Below are 18674 nucleotides of genomic sequence, written 5' to 3' on the forward strand. Positions count from 1 at the left end.
TTTTAACATTTTTGATATTTTTGACATTTTTGACATTTTTGACATTCCTGACATTTTTGACATTTTTGACATTTTTGACATTTTTGACATTTTTGACATTTTTGACATTTTTGACATTGTTGAAATTTTTTATATTTTCGACATTTTTGACATTTTTCACATTTTTGACATAATTGACATTTTTGATATGACATTTTTGACATTTAAGAAAACTAAGTAAAGAAAGGGAAGTTATGAAAAAATAGGTTTAAGGAAGTTGAGAAGAAAATTGGGAAGGAGTGTTTTAATAAAAACAGACAGCAGTAAAGGGTTCACTGCTTCCGATTTCCAACTTTTCGACCGAGTGGGTCCTAGGAGCGAATTTTTTTTTTTGACGAATTCTTATTGAGCTGGCTGGCCGGCAGGCTGTGAATGACATTGAGCGCCGCTCCGCCCCGATTCGACCAAACTTAGATTAGATATTTCAATTTGTTAGTTGATGCGTAAAGAAATGCGCCCTCCCATTAATGGGGGAATCGCGCTCACGAAGATTCAAATCATTCGACAAGCATCTTTCGCCGAGTGCGCGCCAACGGTTCAGTTTTTTTTTCTGCTTGGTGTAATCGAATGACTGCTCTCGCTCGTCGGTTGAATCATAATTATTTTAATCGCTTGGGACCACATTTTGATAAATCAATCACAACGGAATGTTAAGAGGAGGATCGCTAGGATGGATAGTTGGTTTGGTTCTAGTAAGCTCGTCGATTTTAGTTGGCCACTTGGCTGAGGGTGCCCGGATCCTGGCCATCTTTCCTTCGCCGGCCAAAAGCCACCAGATTGTGTTCCGAGCTGTGGTCCGAGGGCTGCTGGAAAAGGGTCACCAGGTGCTGATGATGACGACGGATCCTTTCGAGACGGACAATCCGAATGTGACGCAGATCAGCTGGGACTTTGCCCATCGGATTGTGGACGATAATTTCGATGTGGCCAAGTTGCGACAGAATGGGTGCAGCTCACTGGAAGTGGCCTGGCGACTGATGGATGTTACCAGGAAGTTTGTCGCTGCGGAACTAACCCATCCGGAAGTGCAATACCTGATCGAGAATCCACACCTGCACCAGTTCGATGTCCTTTTGGTGGAATATTTTCACATGACCCCATTTTTCGCATTCTCCGAGCTGTACCAAATTCCGATGGTGGGAATCACTTCGATCGATTCGATTGGCTTTGCGCATCAGGTGGTGGGAAATGTGATGAACGTCGTCGCTCATCCGGAAATGAACCAAAAATACGCCGAATTCCCCGGTTTCTTCAATCGTCTCTGGGCCGTTCTCGAAAAGTTGTTCATCGACTACATTCTGCTTCCGATCGAATTTTCCATGTACGATCGAATCATCGAACAGAATTTCGGTAGCAATATGTCCAAATCGTACGAGTTAATGCAGCGTCTCGATTTTCTGATGACAAACGTCGAACCCGTGTTGGGTTTCGTGAGACCAACAGTTCCCCAAGCCATCCAACTGGGTTTGCTACACGTGCAACCAGCCAAAGCCCTGCCCAATGATCTTCAACTCTTCCTTGATAATTCCAAGCAAGGTGTTGTCTACTTTAGTTTGGGATCTCTTATCAAGAGTGGATCGATCAACGCTCACAATAACAGGATTTTCATGGAAGTTTTCCAATCGCTCGATATGAACGTACTGTGGAAGTCCGATCAACCGACCGAGTTCAATGGGACCGGAAACATCTGGATGAACCGTTGGTTCCCGCAGCAGGATGTGCTCGGTGAGTTGAAAAAAAAAATATTGCAAAATTTGACTATACTTGCTTCCGAATTCAAACTATCTTTTTCCCGTTTAACTCTGGATAGTCAATTTGACACACTATCGGCAGCCATTTTCTTGGGAACATAAAAAAAATTCCAGTACCCCCGATGGATTCAAAAGATCTCTAGTTTCACATCAACGTGTGGGCATTCGTGTCATGTAAAGTCTATAGAGAAGACGGTTTATTGAGAACATTTCACAAAAATTTCAATTCATACATCAAAGTGCTTCAATTTGAAATCACGACCCATCACATTTTAAACTTTTCAGGTATTTTTTTACAAAATCTTACTTTTTTGCTCTTCTGTCGGACCAAAATTTGTTCTGCTTCAAATAAAAGTATTTAAAAAATATTCAGATTACAAAGTGTTAAGAATATTGTATATTACTTCAGGGTCGCTACCCAAGTACACTAAGGTCTTTTTTACGCGGTTTGATTTGGCTCAGTTTTACTAACACGGCTTCTTTTTACGCGGTTTTTTGCCATGGATATGATTCTTCTACACAGCTCTCGTGAATCACTACGTTTTTTGAGTGAAAATATTCCAAGTCCTTTACGTTAACGACGGAATTTATACCGCGTAAAAAAACCTTAGTGTAACACAGATTAACCCAACTAGCATTAAAAAGTTTTATTATGGTTTTATTTCGGCATTTTTTGTGCAGCTCGTTTTATTACGGTTTTATTATAGACATGAAAAATGCTCAAAAATAATGCTTGTTTTGGTCATTTTTTTCAGGTTTACACTAACCGTACTGTTTTAGTTGTTTTGAAAGAATTATGAATGCTCTGTTAAAACAACAATAAAACACAAACTTAGAAGTTTTCTCCAAGCTTCCTTTTGCATGTTTTATAATAGCACTCAGTGCTTGATTTTAAAATCGTCATAAGTTAGTTCTCGATCAAGATGTCAAAACAGGACTCGCTCAGGCTTGATTGTACATATTTGTATTGGAATTCCTATTTTAACACATTTTTGATAAGTCGTATGTGTAGTTTTGAGTTAAATAAAAAAAATATATTAATCTTTGAAAAACCTCAAATCACCGGAAGTGGTATGCATATCTGTACAATATGAGTATTGAGTGAAAGGGTCACACAAGTAAGAGAAAAAAAACTAGCTTGACGCCATCTTTAATCTCAGATGACGGCTTCTGCTTTTATTTTGAAAGCTTTAATCGACTGAAAATCTCATGAAACATCCACAATATGGATATAAGTTGAAAGGGCTAAACTAGAAGAAGTTAAAATTCGCTATCTGACGCCATCTTGAAATCCAATTTGGCGGCTTCTACCACACTTTAGAGTGTTGTAAATCACAGAAAATCGTATGAAACTCCTACAATATGGATATTTGGTGAAAGGGCTGAACGAACAGAAGATTAATTTCGCTATCTGAATCCAACTTGAAATCCAAGATGGCAACTTCCGCTTAGCTTGAAAATGCTGCAAATCGCTGAAAATGGCATGAACTTTTTATGAAATTTTCGATCGTTTACAGCATTTGAAAAATCAGCGGTAGTCACCATCTTGAGTCACGTCAGATAGCGAAATTTGGCTTCTATTCGTTTAGCCCTTTCACCCGATATATTGTGGGAGGTTCATGCGATTTTTAGTCATTTACAGCATTTTAAAGTTTAGAGGAAGTCGCCATTTTGGATTTCTAGATGGCGTCAGATAGCGAAATTCGACTTCTTATAGTTAAGCTCTTTCATCCAAAACCCATATTGTGGAGGTTTCATGCGATTTTAAGTCCTTTAGAATATTTTAAAGTTAAGTGGAAGCCGCCATCTTGGACTTCAAGATCGCGACAGACAACGAAATTCGACTTCAACTCATGGTATCATTCCACCGGACATTCACAGCCAATCCCTTATTTAATTCATTTAGAAAATCTTTCCTCATCCTCATTTACTGTACTAATGATTAACAACTAAGAAATGAGGAGCTCATCCTTCGCTTGTAATTGGTTGGCTTGTGAGAGAAACGTCAAATTATAGCTATTTATATGGCTCTCATAAAACCGTTGTAAAACTAATTGGCCATTTATATGACCATAGTAAAGCTATTATGCATTGAATTAACTAACGCCATGTTGATTGCAAAATCGAAGAGCGCAACTGATCGATTCATAATGACAAGTATTTGAAAATATTTTTTCAGGCCTATTTTCAATCAATTCCTTTATGTTTGCGATGTCATTATGTCATGTTTAACGAAAATTGTTTTTCGCTAAATATTTTATTTTTATATAATTTTATTACTTCCCATTAAAATAAATTTTTTATTGAAATTAAGAATTCTAAGATACTATTTCTTACACATTTTACCTAAAATCTTGACTGGCTGTAGAAAAGATTCTGCCATTCGGAAAACACTTGATTTGAATTTGAATAAAACCGAAACTCAGCTTTCCCTATTTTACTCTGTTCGAGAAGCAATCATCTATTACCTAAATGCTCAATTGGGAATCTTTTCGCTCATAAAAACAAGCATGTTAAAATTGATACCAACAGTGCGTATACGAACAACGGTTGCTTTGGTAATTTTGTATGTTCTTTGACGTTGACGCTGTTGAATACTCAAACCATTGACCCCCATGGAGGGTGTACAGGCTATTTTAGTCGCCTGTTACGATCCCTCTTCTCAGAAGGGAGCAGCACTGAGCGTATAGAAAGAATTATCGATAAGTTACATGGGTGTGGCTAAGGTCTCAGTTGTTCAATGGATTAAAGGTAAATAAACGCAACGAACGAGCCTACTTGGTTGAATGATTCAACTGAATCAAAGCAATAGAAAGATTCCTTTTAATTCCACCACGGTAAATGAAAAGTTCATACACCGATATTTCGATAGCAACTTACTACCTTCTTCAGTGAGCGTTTTCGATTGATGAATGTGAATCGTTTCCCTCCCTTAACCCTCATCCGCATTAGATTTCATTACCCTAATCAGCACTAGGAGTGTCATTTTGACACTCCAAGCTAAAATCGTCATAACTCTCTGTATATCTAACCGATTACAATGAAACTTACATCAATAGAAACCTTGTAATGTCAGTAAAATATGTTTAGAACATTATATATAGCTAAAGCTTCTAGTTTTCTCGTTATTCAGCATGAAAGAAAAAAAATCCGAAAAAACATGCCTCAGGAAAACTGCTGTAGTTCATATACTACACGTCCAAAAAATATTTGCCTTACACATATGAAAGCTGAAGTTAATGTCTACATCATGGAACAAAGAAATATTTTTTTTTAATTTTTTTTAATGAAATGGTCACAAATAGTTCAAAAAAGTGGTCTGAAAACCTACTTTTCATTCGATTGCTAGAAAATACTGTTTGAGCGATGGTAGAATGTTTTAAAAAATATGACTACAAACTTTATTGAAATTCTAACATTTTGCTGTTTTTAGATTTTCGATGCAACAAAAATTGAATTTTCTGGAATTTTTCAAAGTTGGCTACTTTGCGTGATTTTTTCACTAATTGAAATTTCATCTGTTTTTGTGGTCCTCAGTCAGGTTGTACCCGGATTTTCAGTGCTTTCTCGCCGTTTGAAGCAATCAAAACTATATCCATTGAAAAGGGAATTTAATCTACATTCTAGTGAGGTGCAACAATTTACGCTGTGAGATTTCACAAAAATATGAAAATTATAAACGTAAAATCATTCCTGAATTTCTAGAACCACAAGCAGCGCGTCCAGCAAAACGTGTTTGTTTGCTCTCCGAGTAGGTACGGTGGGTGGTGATTTGGGCAGAGAGCGAAGCCGACAGACGAAATAATGATGCGGACGACAGACGAAATAATGATGAGGATTTTTTTTTTAAGTCAGATCTAGCTATAGCCATGTGTTCCTCGAATCTATCAATCAATTTCCTCTTGGAAAAAATCCACTGTATCTTTAGTCGATTCTAAGATGGATTTCAGTTGATTATTAGAGCTAGTGAACACTATATCAATATTAAACTTTGTCAACTTGTGTCGCAATTCAACTGCGTTGTCACTGTTGAACTCCATGGACCTTCGTTGGAACTTCTTCTGAATAGGAGTTAAGGTAGTGAAAGATTTCCGTTGAAGAAATCTTTCTTTTTTCCTATGATGCACAGTGGTTTAAAACTCGAAAAACGTGATCATGGGCTTTTTGATGCCTTAGATATCAAAATAGCTTAATGACATGTTCTACAATGTTTCATTATTTTTAATTGCGCATATTTTGTCATCCAATCAAAATGAGTTGGCATCTAGACAGGGCCAACTCTTCAATCTTAACAAATAAAGAAATGTCGTCTTCACTTGTCAACGGTAGGAATAGAAAAACAAGAATATTTCAACCTTCCTTTTGCTAAACAGCAAGAGATTGCCAGGCTGGCTTAACAAAAACTTCAAAACTACCATCTTTCAGATAAATGATTTGAGTAGTAAAACCTAATACATACAAATGAAATTATATGTTTATTGAAGCTTAAGAACGTGCCTTTCAAATGCATATAATTTTGTTTTCATAAGTTTGCAAATTTTAGAGATATCGAGCATTGAAAATATGCTATTTTCAAACGTAATTACACAAAAAGTACCATTCAACGTCAAGATAGAAACTTGATATCTCCACTGAAGTTGTGTATTTTTACAATTGTCACAACTCTCTCATATAAAGTAAGACTCGAAAGTCGCTTTGAAAAAAGTTAAACGAAAATTTCGTTTTTTGAGGTTAGTTTTTAGAAAAATGTCTATAAATCTGTTGTTTTAAAAGATAGAGCTTTAAAGCCTTTTACAAAGTTTTATAAAATTGTATTGTCTACAAGTTTTCTCAAGACATCATTTTGATTGGATGACAAACTCAAAAAAATAAAAAAAATATCTCACTTTTAGGTGGATCGATCAGAAAAAAAAACAATGACAAAATATGCGCAATTAAAAATAATGAAACATTGTAGAACATGTCATTAAGCTATTTTGATATCTAAGGCATCAAAAAGCCCATGATCACGTTTTTCGAGTTTTAAACCACTGTGTGATGGCTTGAATGGATCTACTTTGGTATCCACTTTAGTTAGCCGTTTGGAAAATATATTCAAGTTCCTTTTCTCTTCCTTCAGTTGATAGGGGAATGGAGTTCATCCGATGGATCATGTGGTGGAACGCCCCAATCTTATGCTGGAACGAGTGGTTAGAGGTGCTCGGTATTACCTTCATGGTATTTGTCGGCTTTCTATAGATTTCGAATTGGAATAGGCCATCATCTCTCCTTACCAGGACATCCAGGAAAGTTAATTTCCTGTCTTCTATTATTTCGTAAGTGAATTTAATATTCTTATGCAAACCGTTTATGGATGTTAGAAGTTCTTCAAGAAAATTTTAGTTTACTACACCAAAAAATGTCATCGACGTATCTCCACCATTTTTCGAGTAATAAATCTAGATTTTCAAGAGTCTCCTCCAAATGAGACATAAAAATTTCACACAAGGATGGAGAGAGAGGATTTCCCATTGGTGCCCCCTTTGTTTGTCTATAGAACAAATCTCTAAATTTGAAGAAGTTTTGTCCCATACACAAGTCCACCAATTTCTTGTAGTTTCTAACTTTGAGTTTCCAAGTGCTCCCATTGTGTTGTTGAAACAACCAATCTTCTAACAGATTAGAACACTTGAAAAACACTTGAACACTTGAAAAAAGCTGAAACATCAAAAGAAACCATGACCTCATCCTCTTCTATGCCTTCCGACGCCTGCAGTCTGTTCACGAACTCTAGGGTGTTGGTCACCGATCTCGTTTTAAAGGGTTTTGGCCTCCTTTTAAACTCGTTCAGTAACCACTTAGCCACTTTTTCAGTAGGCGCGTTCACTCCCGATATTATCTCCCTCATCTCATTCCCTGGTTTGTGAATCTTCGGTAAACCTTTGATTCTAGGGACGATTGGGGCAAATGCTTTCAGGGCGACCGGCGCAAACCCTAACCCCGATTTTGGCCTGCATCAATCCGTTATGATCCGTTTTGTCCATGATGACCACCGTATTTCCCTTGTCCGCCTTGACGTAAAACACCTTTTTTTCTTAAGTTCTTTCGCTGTTAGGTTTTCCTCGACATTGGATTTCCCATTGAAGCCCTTTCTCAAGACATCTGCCACTTCAGCTCTTGCGCAATCCTTCTGGGCCATGGACAGCTTACTGGACCTAATAGCCGTCTCTACATCGATGATTATCTGGTCCATCCTCAACACCGCGTAGTTTAGACCTTTGTTAAGTAGATCGATCTGTTTGTCGGTAAGAAGAACGCATATAAAATACACCTGAAAGAAAAACAAGGAAATTAAGAAAACTTGACTTCATTAATCACCTTCCAATCATCAATCTTCTCCGTTAACATAATTGTTGTTGCTGCTAACTACAGCTGCAAATTAATCTGTCTTTTTCTATCAACGCACTCTTTGATGGCGAAAAAGACCGGTCGTTATGCGGAACAAAACAAAAAAAAATCATCAAATCCGAATCAACTGTGGTAAAGAGTGCTACTGAAAAAAAAAAGAGCTTGTGTATTTTGAGTAATGACCCATTTAATTTGTCTGTAGTGGTGCTGTCTTAAGTTACTCATTCGAAGAACATACCAATACATTTGAGAGAAAAAATGTTGAAGAGAAATGGGAGAAGAAGGAACTTCAATCTTACAACGCAACGAATTTTGGTGCAAACGGACCATTTTACCAATTGCGGTAATAATTTGTCATTCGACGGTTTTGAAGATTAAAAATCCGGATAACGATGAAGTACGAAATTATGCTTCAAAATATTTTTTTTAAGTATTTAGTATTTTCAGTATTGAAAAAAAAGAGTGTGTAAAATTAGGAGCTAGTCTGTGAACAAAAGAGATAATAGAAATAATTGCTAAAAATGGCAAATAGAAGATGAAATTTGTTTTATGATAAAATTGCAAAAAGAATTTAGATTGAAATAGTAAGAATTATAGAGGAAACAGTAAGACATTAATAGAATTTTGATAAATTTAGGACAATAAATGAGTATTGAAAATAAAGTGTGTAAAAAAAATAATAGATGAATCAAAAGCCAGAAGGGAGAAATATGTACTTAAAAAAACTTATTAAAAAAGGTTATAGAATGGGAATTTGAAGATCAAAAGTGGAGAATAAAGTAAAGATAACATAGAAATGAAAAGTAGTGTACAGAAAATGAAAATCATCAAAGAAGAAAAATCAATAGAGTTAAAAATAAAATAAAAAATAGGCTAATAACAAATGAGAAAGTTAATATAATGTCAACAAAAGACACATAAAATTAAAGGAAAAGGGAGACAGTGAAAATGGACCAGTATTATTATAAAAATATCGGCAAAAATTCAAACCCCTAAGCGAAAAGGGAAGAAAAAGATATTTGGAATAATGGAGTTTCACAAAAGTGAAGATTCATTAATAGAAAGATAATGTAGACTCTACCATTTAAAAGAGTAACAAAAATGTGTAGAGGGTTAATGGAAGTGGAAGAAAAATAATGAAAAAGAAAAAAAGTGATGAAACTACTATAGGTATTGGAAAAGAGAAGCATAACATTCAGGTGTAGAGGTATCGCGAATCCATTACGGAGAGAACCTACTAAAATCTAGATGAAGCATAAAAAAAGAAGTAATCTGATTACAAAATTTTTTCCAAAAAATGAAAGTACTGATAGTAGGAATTTGATAGAAAATGGAAAATAAAATGCGCTAAATATAGAAAAAAAATGGATATCAAGAAAAGGAATAATGGAGAAATGGAAAATTTAGAAAAAGAATAATACAGTGAGCGAAATAAGAATAGCACCACTATGTGTTTTGCTTGTTAAAATATGAATGATTGAAAATTACGAAAATTTTCTTCCACAGATTGTTCTGAATTGCTTAACGGATAAATCAAGCATAAGTTTACTTTTTTTGGACGTAGCAATTCGCGTTGAGGACCAATAATGTGAAAAAGGGGTGCGAAATAAGAATAGGACCACTTGAGTTTTTCAAAAAAAAAAAAATATTTTTAAAAATTTACTGTGTAAAAGTGAATAATAATGCTTCTACGAGTTATTTGAATAGATAACTGCATTTTAGGAGTTTTCCAGAATTCCAAAGGATTGCAAAGGTTTTAAAATGGGGGTTTTAAGAGATGCTCCTCTAGCGTTAAGGAATAAGATATTTGAGCTATAAAACTTTATCAAACTGCTTGATTTCTTCATTTACATTCATAAGTATGATGCAAAATGATGAAACAACGATTTGAGGCTGAGTTTGAATCCAAAAATCAGGTTGGAATTCAAAGATACTAATGTTTTAAATAATCAAACACTATTTCTCTAGTTTTAAGTCATAGATGGCAGCACTCTCTTGCGATTAAACCAAACCCGAATACGAAAATATTGTAACATAACGGTTCCTGTAGTAGTTATAAAACGATTCGAGGCAGTGTAAAAAAACGTTTAGAAAACGATGTCTGAAACCATAAAAAACATTGCACTTATCTTGAATTCCAAAACGACGGTCTGTTGAATATGGCGTTAAGTTATGTTACTGTTTAAAACTGTTAAAACTTCTATATGGGAGAACTGTTTTACAAATAGTTGAGATAACTTCCCAAAACCGCTTATGGAAACATATTTAGAGTTCCAAACCGTTATAGTTAAAGTTATTCTTGAAGTGCGCTTATAACTGAACGTTTACAGTAACAGTTATGATACGATTTCACGAAATGTTCTTCCCACGTTATACTAATGGTTATGGGAACCGTATGCGTTAATGGCGGACGCACCAAAAGGAAATTTGTATTTTGGATTTTCGGATTTCACATTTGCATAGTCATTGAATTTCACTATATATTTTATTTATATATTTTCACTTACATTAACTATAATAGGGGTCTTTTTTAAACTAATCCTCTGATCCAGCTTGCGTAGCATATCAATGGTATAAAGTGGCCAAAGACATTGTAAAATCCGGTCCGAAATGTCATAACAGGGCCATAGCGAAACCAGCGCGGGAATTCCCCCCTGGCGGAGAACTCGAGCCGCGTAGAAAAAAGCAGAATTTTCCGACACTAGAATAAAAAATGAGAAAAAAAATAGTCAGACACACATAGGGAATTAGAAAGAAGAAAAATTTGGCTACCCCATAACCAGCAGGTGAAAAAAGAATCACAAACTCACTCACCTGAAAAATGAACATCTCTTGGCCTGCTGTGGGACTGTACTGATTCCAGCTCTCGGTGCGCCGACTTTCTGGACCACTGCGGCAGCTCCAGCATCTAATTTTTTGCGAATTCGTTGCTGATCGCGATTTCACCGCTAAAATAATTTATTTTAAATTTCTTATTATTTTTGTCTTCTTCGGCTAGGAGCATCAGAATTTTAGAAGTGTCAAAATCAGGGGTGCCAGGTAGTTTCGTCAAAAATCAAGACAACGCGAAGCAAAAAATCAGTATTTTTCAGGACACCTTTGGATTCATGGAAATAATATGCAGCTCTACTTAGATTGCATAAATAAAGACGCATTACAAATTCCGTAAACGCTTTAATTTATGCAAAAGCAGTAAGCAGCTTATAGGTTGGCCTGTAGTTCATATCGAAAAATACCATTTAAAAATCATAGAACCGAAGATTGCCATATGTTAAATGGATTTAAATATTTTATAACAGTTTTATTCGATTTTCTTATAATTTAACTACAAATTCGATTACATTTAAGTTGTTTTTTTTGTATAAAAATCCGGACAATTCAGAACACTTTCAAGACCATTTTTTGAAAAATCAGTATGGTGTCTCGAAAATCAGGACAAATCCTGATAAATCAAGACACCTGGCACCTCCTGTCAAAATTGTATGACGTTAGAAGTAATCGTTTGAGATGATTTAAACCGTTCGGCTCTACGGGGCTGTGATAACCACTACTGTGACTATTCACATAAACGTGGAGGCTTGGTTTGAATCGTTTTATTTAAAATTAAATAATTTGATTTGGATAGTTTTACTTAACAGCTATGTTTATACAAACAGTGACGGTTACTGAAGGTGTTTGAGAATCGTTTGGATTGTTAGAGGTAGAGTTTTTTCGTATGCGGGAATTCATGCCCATTTTCGAATATCTGGGATTAATTAGGGAGTGCTGGACGATTTTGGTCAAGAAATAAATACATGTATCGTGTGAACGCTTTGGAAATTCTAAAATCAATAAATCCAAAAAAAAAAAAAATAGAATTGCATCAAGGTCACTAAAAGTGAATTTTTTGGGCCGATTATCAGAATAAAGTTATACTTTGGGATGCAGCTTGATGGACCAGACGGCTAGCAGTATTATTGGTATGATTTGCAATTGAATTGGAAGTTGAGATGAGCAGGAATTTTGGCGGTTGTACATTTTTGTGCTGGTGATTCTTTTGCAAATCCGGAAAAGCTTTCTACAGCGTCAACCTCCACAAAACTGTAATGGGAAAATACCTCAAAATGATGAATATAGGCCTAAATAAACCTGGAAAATCAATATTGAGACAAAATTTGGTTTTAACTGAAAGATAGTGCTGCCATCTACAACTTGAAACTGGAAAAAAGTGTGGTTTACTGAACAAAATCAAAGTTTTTGATTTTCAACCTTTTTTTTCTGATAAAAAATTAATCCCGAATGTTTCTTTCATCATTTCACGTCATTTCATTGAAGAAAGTTAGCAATTTGATAAAGAATTACAGCTCAAATATGTAATTCCTTAACGCTAGAGAAGCATCTCTCAAAATCCCCATTTTAAAACCTTTGAAAACTTTTGGAATTCTGGAAAACTCCTAAAATGCAGTTATGTATGTATGTATGTAGGTAATCCACCATGGGTGCACGGATTCACCGCAGTTTCGCCAACGTATGCGTTTATTTGCATTCTTTAGATCAATTGTTCAGCCTATCTACAATGCAAACAATCACATACCCGACACCATGGCTTCGTATGAACTGTTATGTAATGAGTGTTACGTGTATGTGTATGTGTTATTTGTAGAACGATACAATCAGTTTCGCAACCGTATAAAATTCATAACATTCTAGTGTTATGAATCTTCGACAGGTATTCCGCATACGTGTAGATACCTGCCCAGCTGGCAACTGAGTGACCGTTCAAAAATAATTTATATAATAAATGAAATTGTTGAAAAATTATGAAATCTTACCACTCCGTGAACTCTTACCTTTTCATACTCAACCTTAAATCTTACCAGTTGTGTTAAAGCTGTAGCTCTATTTACCGACTTATAATCCGTTTCTAAAAATATTAATGAAAAAATCATATTATTTTGTGAATGATCAGTTAGGATACTCAACTGCACTTACAAATTTTAAGCTATTGAAAGCAATTAAACTTTATAATTCCAAGCTAAATGATGATAATTCTATTCAATTTGGTAAAAAATTTCTATTTTACGGTAATTCTGGTTGTTCTTATATTTGTATATACATTTATAAAAATTTAATGAACCTTACCATTTTATGAAACTCAAATCTTACCATTTACTGTATCTACCTTATCTAACCTTTACATATCTCAAATCACAACGCAGCTTTAAACTCAACCCCATTTGTTGACCATACTCCAACCTTTTTGGAATTTTTTTTTTAATGTAATTAAAATTCCAAATATTATGTTGAGTTAGGGGGCAAAACAGTTGTCATGGTTTCTGTAAAGAACCTTCAACTATGATGTTTAATTGTTAATTTAGGTTTTATGATGACATTTTGGAATTTATCAATTGACGTGACGATTACTTTTTTCAAATTGATCAAAAACTTCAATAAGGGAAATTTACGAAAAAAAACTTACATATTTCATAATATTGTAACATTTAAAATATAATAAATTTTAATCGAACAATGCGATAAATAGGCAACAAATGTCGGTTTAACATATATGGTTCCAAAACAAAATCACTGAGGAGCAGTGTCTTTGCTGCCCATATGTTTTAAAAAGTAATTTTGCAAGATTTCGGTTTCCTGAATACGTAGCATTTGTCAGATTTAGCATAAAATCACTTTGAGTGATATATCAAAAAAAATCTGTCTACCTTAGCATCAACATTTGAGTAACAATTTACTCTACAAAATTAAAAAAATATTTTCTCTTATGATAGCATAATAGCTCACTTTATCTTTGCATACTAGCTAAATTTTCAAATGTTAAAACATTTTTATATCTTAACCCTGTTAAAAACTATTTTTAGATTATGTTTCAAAATTTAAAAAAACTTCAGTTAATATTTTGATTCAACATGAATTAAGTAAACAAGTGAAGTTATGTTTTATATGAAATGATGTTTTATAGTGCTTCAGTATGGTGTTCGATTATTTACACACGAAAATAAATTATATTTTGGAATTTTTCCTAAAGAATCTTTAAAATTATTTAACAGTTATACGCCTGCAATTAATTGACAAAAAAAAATGTGGAAATAAGTTTTATACCAGGCGGAATTGGGCGGAATCACCCTAGCACGAAGTGAACAATTACTGAATCCGAATGTCAAATTCGGAACTCGCAGTATCTATTGGAAGTCGTATCAATTATCCAACAACACCTATTACGTGTCTTTTAAGCAAATTTAGTTCAAATGGTTCCTAACAGCAACGTTCTATCGGGCACATGAAACCATTAGCAACCGGACGTTTAGCTAAATGAACAAAGTACCCACCCGAATAAAATGGGAAAGAACAGTAAAGAAAAAAAACCCACTAGGTATAACTGGTGATGAATTTTGAAAAATCATCGATTGCTGCGATCAAACCATCGTGTGGATGGAGTAAAGAAAAATAAAACATTGAGTTTAATTGGAAGGTAGCTCTTTCCGTATTCTTCGTTAAAATATTTCGTGTCCAACTTCTATACAAATCTTAAGAAAACACTTTTTCAGAAGCTCGAATAAGGAAATGAAAAGTGGAAAATTCCAAAAATATTAAGGAACGAGCTCACCTGATTCTCCGTTTTGTTGAATTTCGCCGCTCGCGCGCTTTTGGTTGCTGATTTGCTTGCAATCGATTGGCTTCATCATCCGATTTCTTCACACTTTTTGCACACATTTCAACACAACTTTGTTTCATTAATCACTATGCTTCTCAAATAGATTAGATGAATAGCAATATCTTCATTTAGCACATGATGAAAATAGTCTATGCTTTCTTTTCCAATTCTGTTGTACTTTATTTCAATTTCACATGAGAAGCAACCATAAACGACCGAGAAAGACACAATTTCAGCCACAAATCACACGAGTACTTTTAAATTCACTAGTACCAATTCTTCAATTTTTTTTTAATTTTATCCTTGAATCATTACTCAAACCACCAAATATATCAATGAGAAAGAAAAAATGCAGCGCACGAGAAACCCGAAAAAAACGCGTCCGCACCCGAACAAGGCCTACTCGAAACTCGGAAAACTCCTAAAATGCAGTTATCTATTCAAATAACTCGTAGAAGCATTATTATTCACTTTTACACAATAAATTTTTAAAAATAATCTTTTTTTTTTTAGAAAAACTCAAGTGGTCCTATTCTTATTTCGCACCCCTTTTTCACATTATTGGTCCTCAACGCCAATTGCTACGTCCAAAAAAAGTAAACTTATGCTTGATTTATCCGTTAAGCAATTCAGAACAATCTGTGGAAGAAAATTTTCGTAATTTTCAATCATTCATATTTTAACAAGCAAAACACATAGTGGTGCTATTCTTATTTCGCTCACTGTATAATTGGGGAAACAAATTTGACACACACAAACGGATACTTAAGAAAGAGAGAAAGCAGATTAGGAACTCCGAAGAAAAAGGAGTATCACAAAAGTAGGGATAAAAATGGAAGAATTAAAGTGGAAAAAGTATGCAATAAGATTCGATAAAATAGAGTTCATAAATAAAGCATAAAAAATATACAGATGAAAATGAGAATGGAATATGAAGAGATATCAGAGAACTTAAAATAAAAAAAAAATGAAAAAGGAAGAAAGGAAGGACAAGAGAAAATAAAATGAGAATCGAAAGATAAAACAAAAAAACAGTTAAAGGATTTCGGAAATACGAGAAATCTCGTTTTTCGCTCGCCAACAATGTGTTAAACTTTGAAGCATAACTCATTTGTAATGTATTTGATTGTTAACCTCTATTCGACGAAATTGAACATAACATTTGCCGTTGTTCAGAGATGCTAAATTTGTGGTACTTTGTCTAGGGATTTCTGATGTATAGAAAGCCGAATTTCGATGTTTCTCGGCATATATTTTTTCGCGATCCTTAATGTGCTAAGTATAAATAGAAAAAAAAAAGTATTATACAATACAATAAAGATGAAAAACCAAAGTATTCATAATTGAAGACTGATAGATAGTGGTCAATGATAAAAATATACCGCCAAAGGGAGAAGGAAACGAGAGAATAGACAACTGGAAAATGGTGATGAACATTTTCAAAAAGTTTAAAACAATTAAGAAATGACAATCGAGGCTCAAAAGGGAGAAAAATGAATTCTGTAAAAAGGAAATTTCATCAGATTAGTTCTCATAACTCTTGATTTAGTATAAGAAAACTTTACAGGAATGCAAAATGTATTTTGAGTTATGCATGTATTTTTATACATAAGATATGCTTACGCAGAGCGACGACGATGACAGTTGGATTGAGAACACACATCCGAGATATTCAGAGTGGCCCACGTCGCAAGTAACACAGATTAAGCCAACTAGCATTAGGAAGTTTTATTATGGTTTAATAATGTAATTTTTTTGTGCATCTCGTTTTATGACGGTTTTATCATGCAGAATGCTTATATTTTTTTCGACCATATGTTTTCAGATAGTTTTGAAAACGCTAATTAAACTTTTATTAAACATACTGTTTTAGTTATTTTGAAAGAGTTATGAATGCTCTTTTTAAACTATAATAAAACACAAACTTAGAAGTTTGCTCCAAGCTTTCTTTTGCACTTAGTGCATGATTATTAAACTGCCATAAAACTTAGTGACAGTTCTCTATCAAGATGTCAAAACAGAACACGCTCAGATTAGATAGCACATATTTGAATTGGAACTCCCATTTTTACACATTTTTTATAAGTTATGCGGGTTGGTTTTGAGTTAAAATTAAAAAAATACATAAAAATCTTTGAGAACTTGAAATCACCGAAAGTGGTATGAATATCTTTACAATATGAATATTGAGTGAAAGGGCCCGAATAGTAGGAAAAAAGATTGTTGCTTGACGCCATCATTAATTCAGATAGCGGCTTCCGCTTTTACTTTCAAAGCTGTAAATTACTGAAAATATCGTGAAACCTTCGCCATCTTAAATCCAAGATGGCGGCTACCACTCAACTTGAAATTACTGTAAATGACTGAAAATCGCATAAAACCCATATTGTAAGCGTATAAGTTGAAAGAGATCAACCGTTAGAAGTTGAATCTCGCTATCTGACGCCATCTTGAAATCCAAGATGGCGACTTCCGCAGAACTTTAAAATGTAGTAAATGACTTAAAATGACATGAAACTCAAATTGATAATAGGTGAAAGGGCTAAACGAGTAGAAGTCGAATTTTGCTATCTGACGCCATCTTAAAAATTCTCTAAATCATTGAATATCGCATGAAACCTGCAAAATATGGGTATTTGTCAATTGGGATAAGCTATAAGAAGTTTATTTTTGCATTCTGACGCTAGCTTGAAATCCAAGATGGTGGCTTCAACTGAACTTTAAAATACTGTAAATAAATGAAAAAAGCATGAAACCCCCAAAATATATTATGTTGGGTGCTAAGGCTAAACGATAGAAGCCAAATATCTCTTTTCGCGTTTCTCTGAAATGCTGTCTGTAAGTGACTGAAAATCCAATAAAACCACCACAGAAAAGATGCTCATTATATGGATAAAACATTCGTTTATTGCCTATTAATTTCACCAGATCATATCTGAATAATGCAATCATCATTCATCAACCATTATGGTTGCTGGAAAAAATAAAAAAAAAACTCCGAGAACTCAAAGAATCAAAAAAACAAAAATTTCTAATAGCTTTTTAAAAGCTTTGGTGACCAACATTGATGACCAACAATGATATGTCTTGATGACGTTTCTAGGGTAGGGCCAAATAGCCTGATTTTGGCTTCATTAGAGTCCAGGTGATGTAATAGAATACGCTTTAGCTTTTTATGAAAATTAATGCTATAGTCCAAACGAAATTTTGCTGACCATAAAAAAGCTAAAATTATTACTTGGGGTTTCCCCATGGCCCGCAATACCACACTCTCCCCTCTTTAGAACTGAAAGTTTCTTTGTTGTATTTTTTTCAAAAATAATTTCAGCTCATCCCAACGTGAAGTTGTTCGTGACCCAGGGCGGACAGCAATCGATGGAGGAATCCGTGGATCGACACGTTCCGATGGTTGTTATTCCATTTAACTTCGACCAGTATGCCAACGGCGATCGTGTGACCGAACTCGGCATCGGCAAGTCCATCTGGATGGAACACCTGACGGTCGAAGGTCTCCGGGAGGCCATCATCGAGGTTACCAGCAATAAGAAGTAAGAAGAGGGTAGATTTTCCGAAATCGAAATTGGGTTTGATAAAAGTATTTAATTTTTTCCTTCAGATACAAAAACAACATTAAGAGAATTGGTAATCTGGTTCGGGACAAACCGATGCGTCCGGTTGAAAAAGCGGTCTGGTGGATCGAATACGTTATCCGGCATCAGGAAGCCGGAAATCTGCGGTACAAACAGGCCCGAATGCCGGACTGGCAGTATCATTACTACGATGTGGCCGCATTTCTGCTGCTGATGGCTGTGATTGTTATGGGAGCTATCTTTTTAATCGTGAGACGA

General features: G+C 34.7%; 1 protein-coding gene across 1 annotated transcript; it reads left to right on the forward strand.

Annotated features, from left to right (window-relative positions):
- Nucleotides 1-686: 686 nt before the first annotated feature.
- Nucleotides 687-18378, forward strand: LOC129757886 (UDP-glucosyltransferase 2-like). The gene is made up of 2 exons (XM_055755262.1): nt 687-1764; nt 18155-18378. Exons 1-2 carry the CDS (start codon nt 687-689, stop codon nt 18376-18378), a joined length of 1302 nt encoding a protein of 433 aa, XP_055611237.1.
- The last annotated feature ends 296 nt before the right edge of the window (nt 18379-18674 follow it).

This window comes from Uranotaenia lowii, chromosome 1, assembly GCF_029784155.1.
Source record: "Uranotaenia lowii strain MFRU-FL chromosome 1, ASM2978415v1, whole genome shotgun sequence".
Classification (NCBI taxonomy): Eukaryota; Metazoa; Arthropoda; class Insecta; order Diptera; family Culicidae; genus Uranotaenia; species Uranotaenia lowii.

Excerpts from the sequence above, each read along its gene's own strand:
- LOC129757886 (XM_055755262.1), top strand. The coding sequence starts at position 687 with ATGTTAAGAGGAGGATCGCTAGGATGGATAGTTGGTTTGGTTCTAGTA. Across the intron at positions 1,765-18,154 it reads CCCGCAGCAGGATGTGCTCG|CTCATCCCAACGTGAAGTTG; the intron begins GTGAGTTGAAAA and ends AAATAATTTCAG.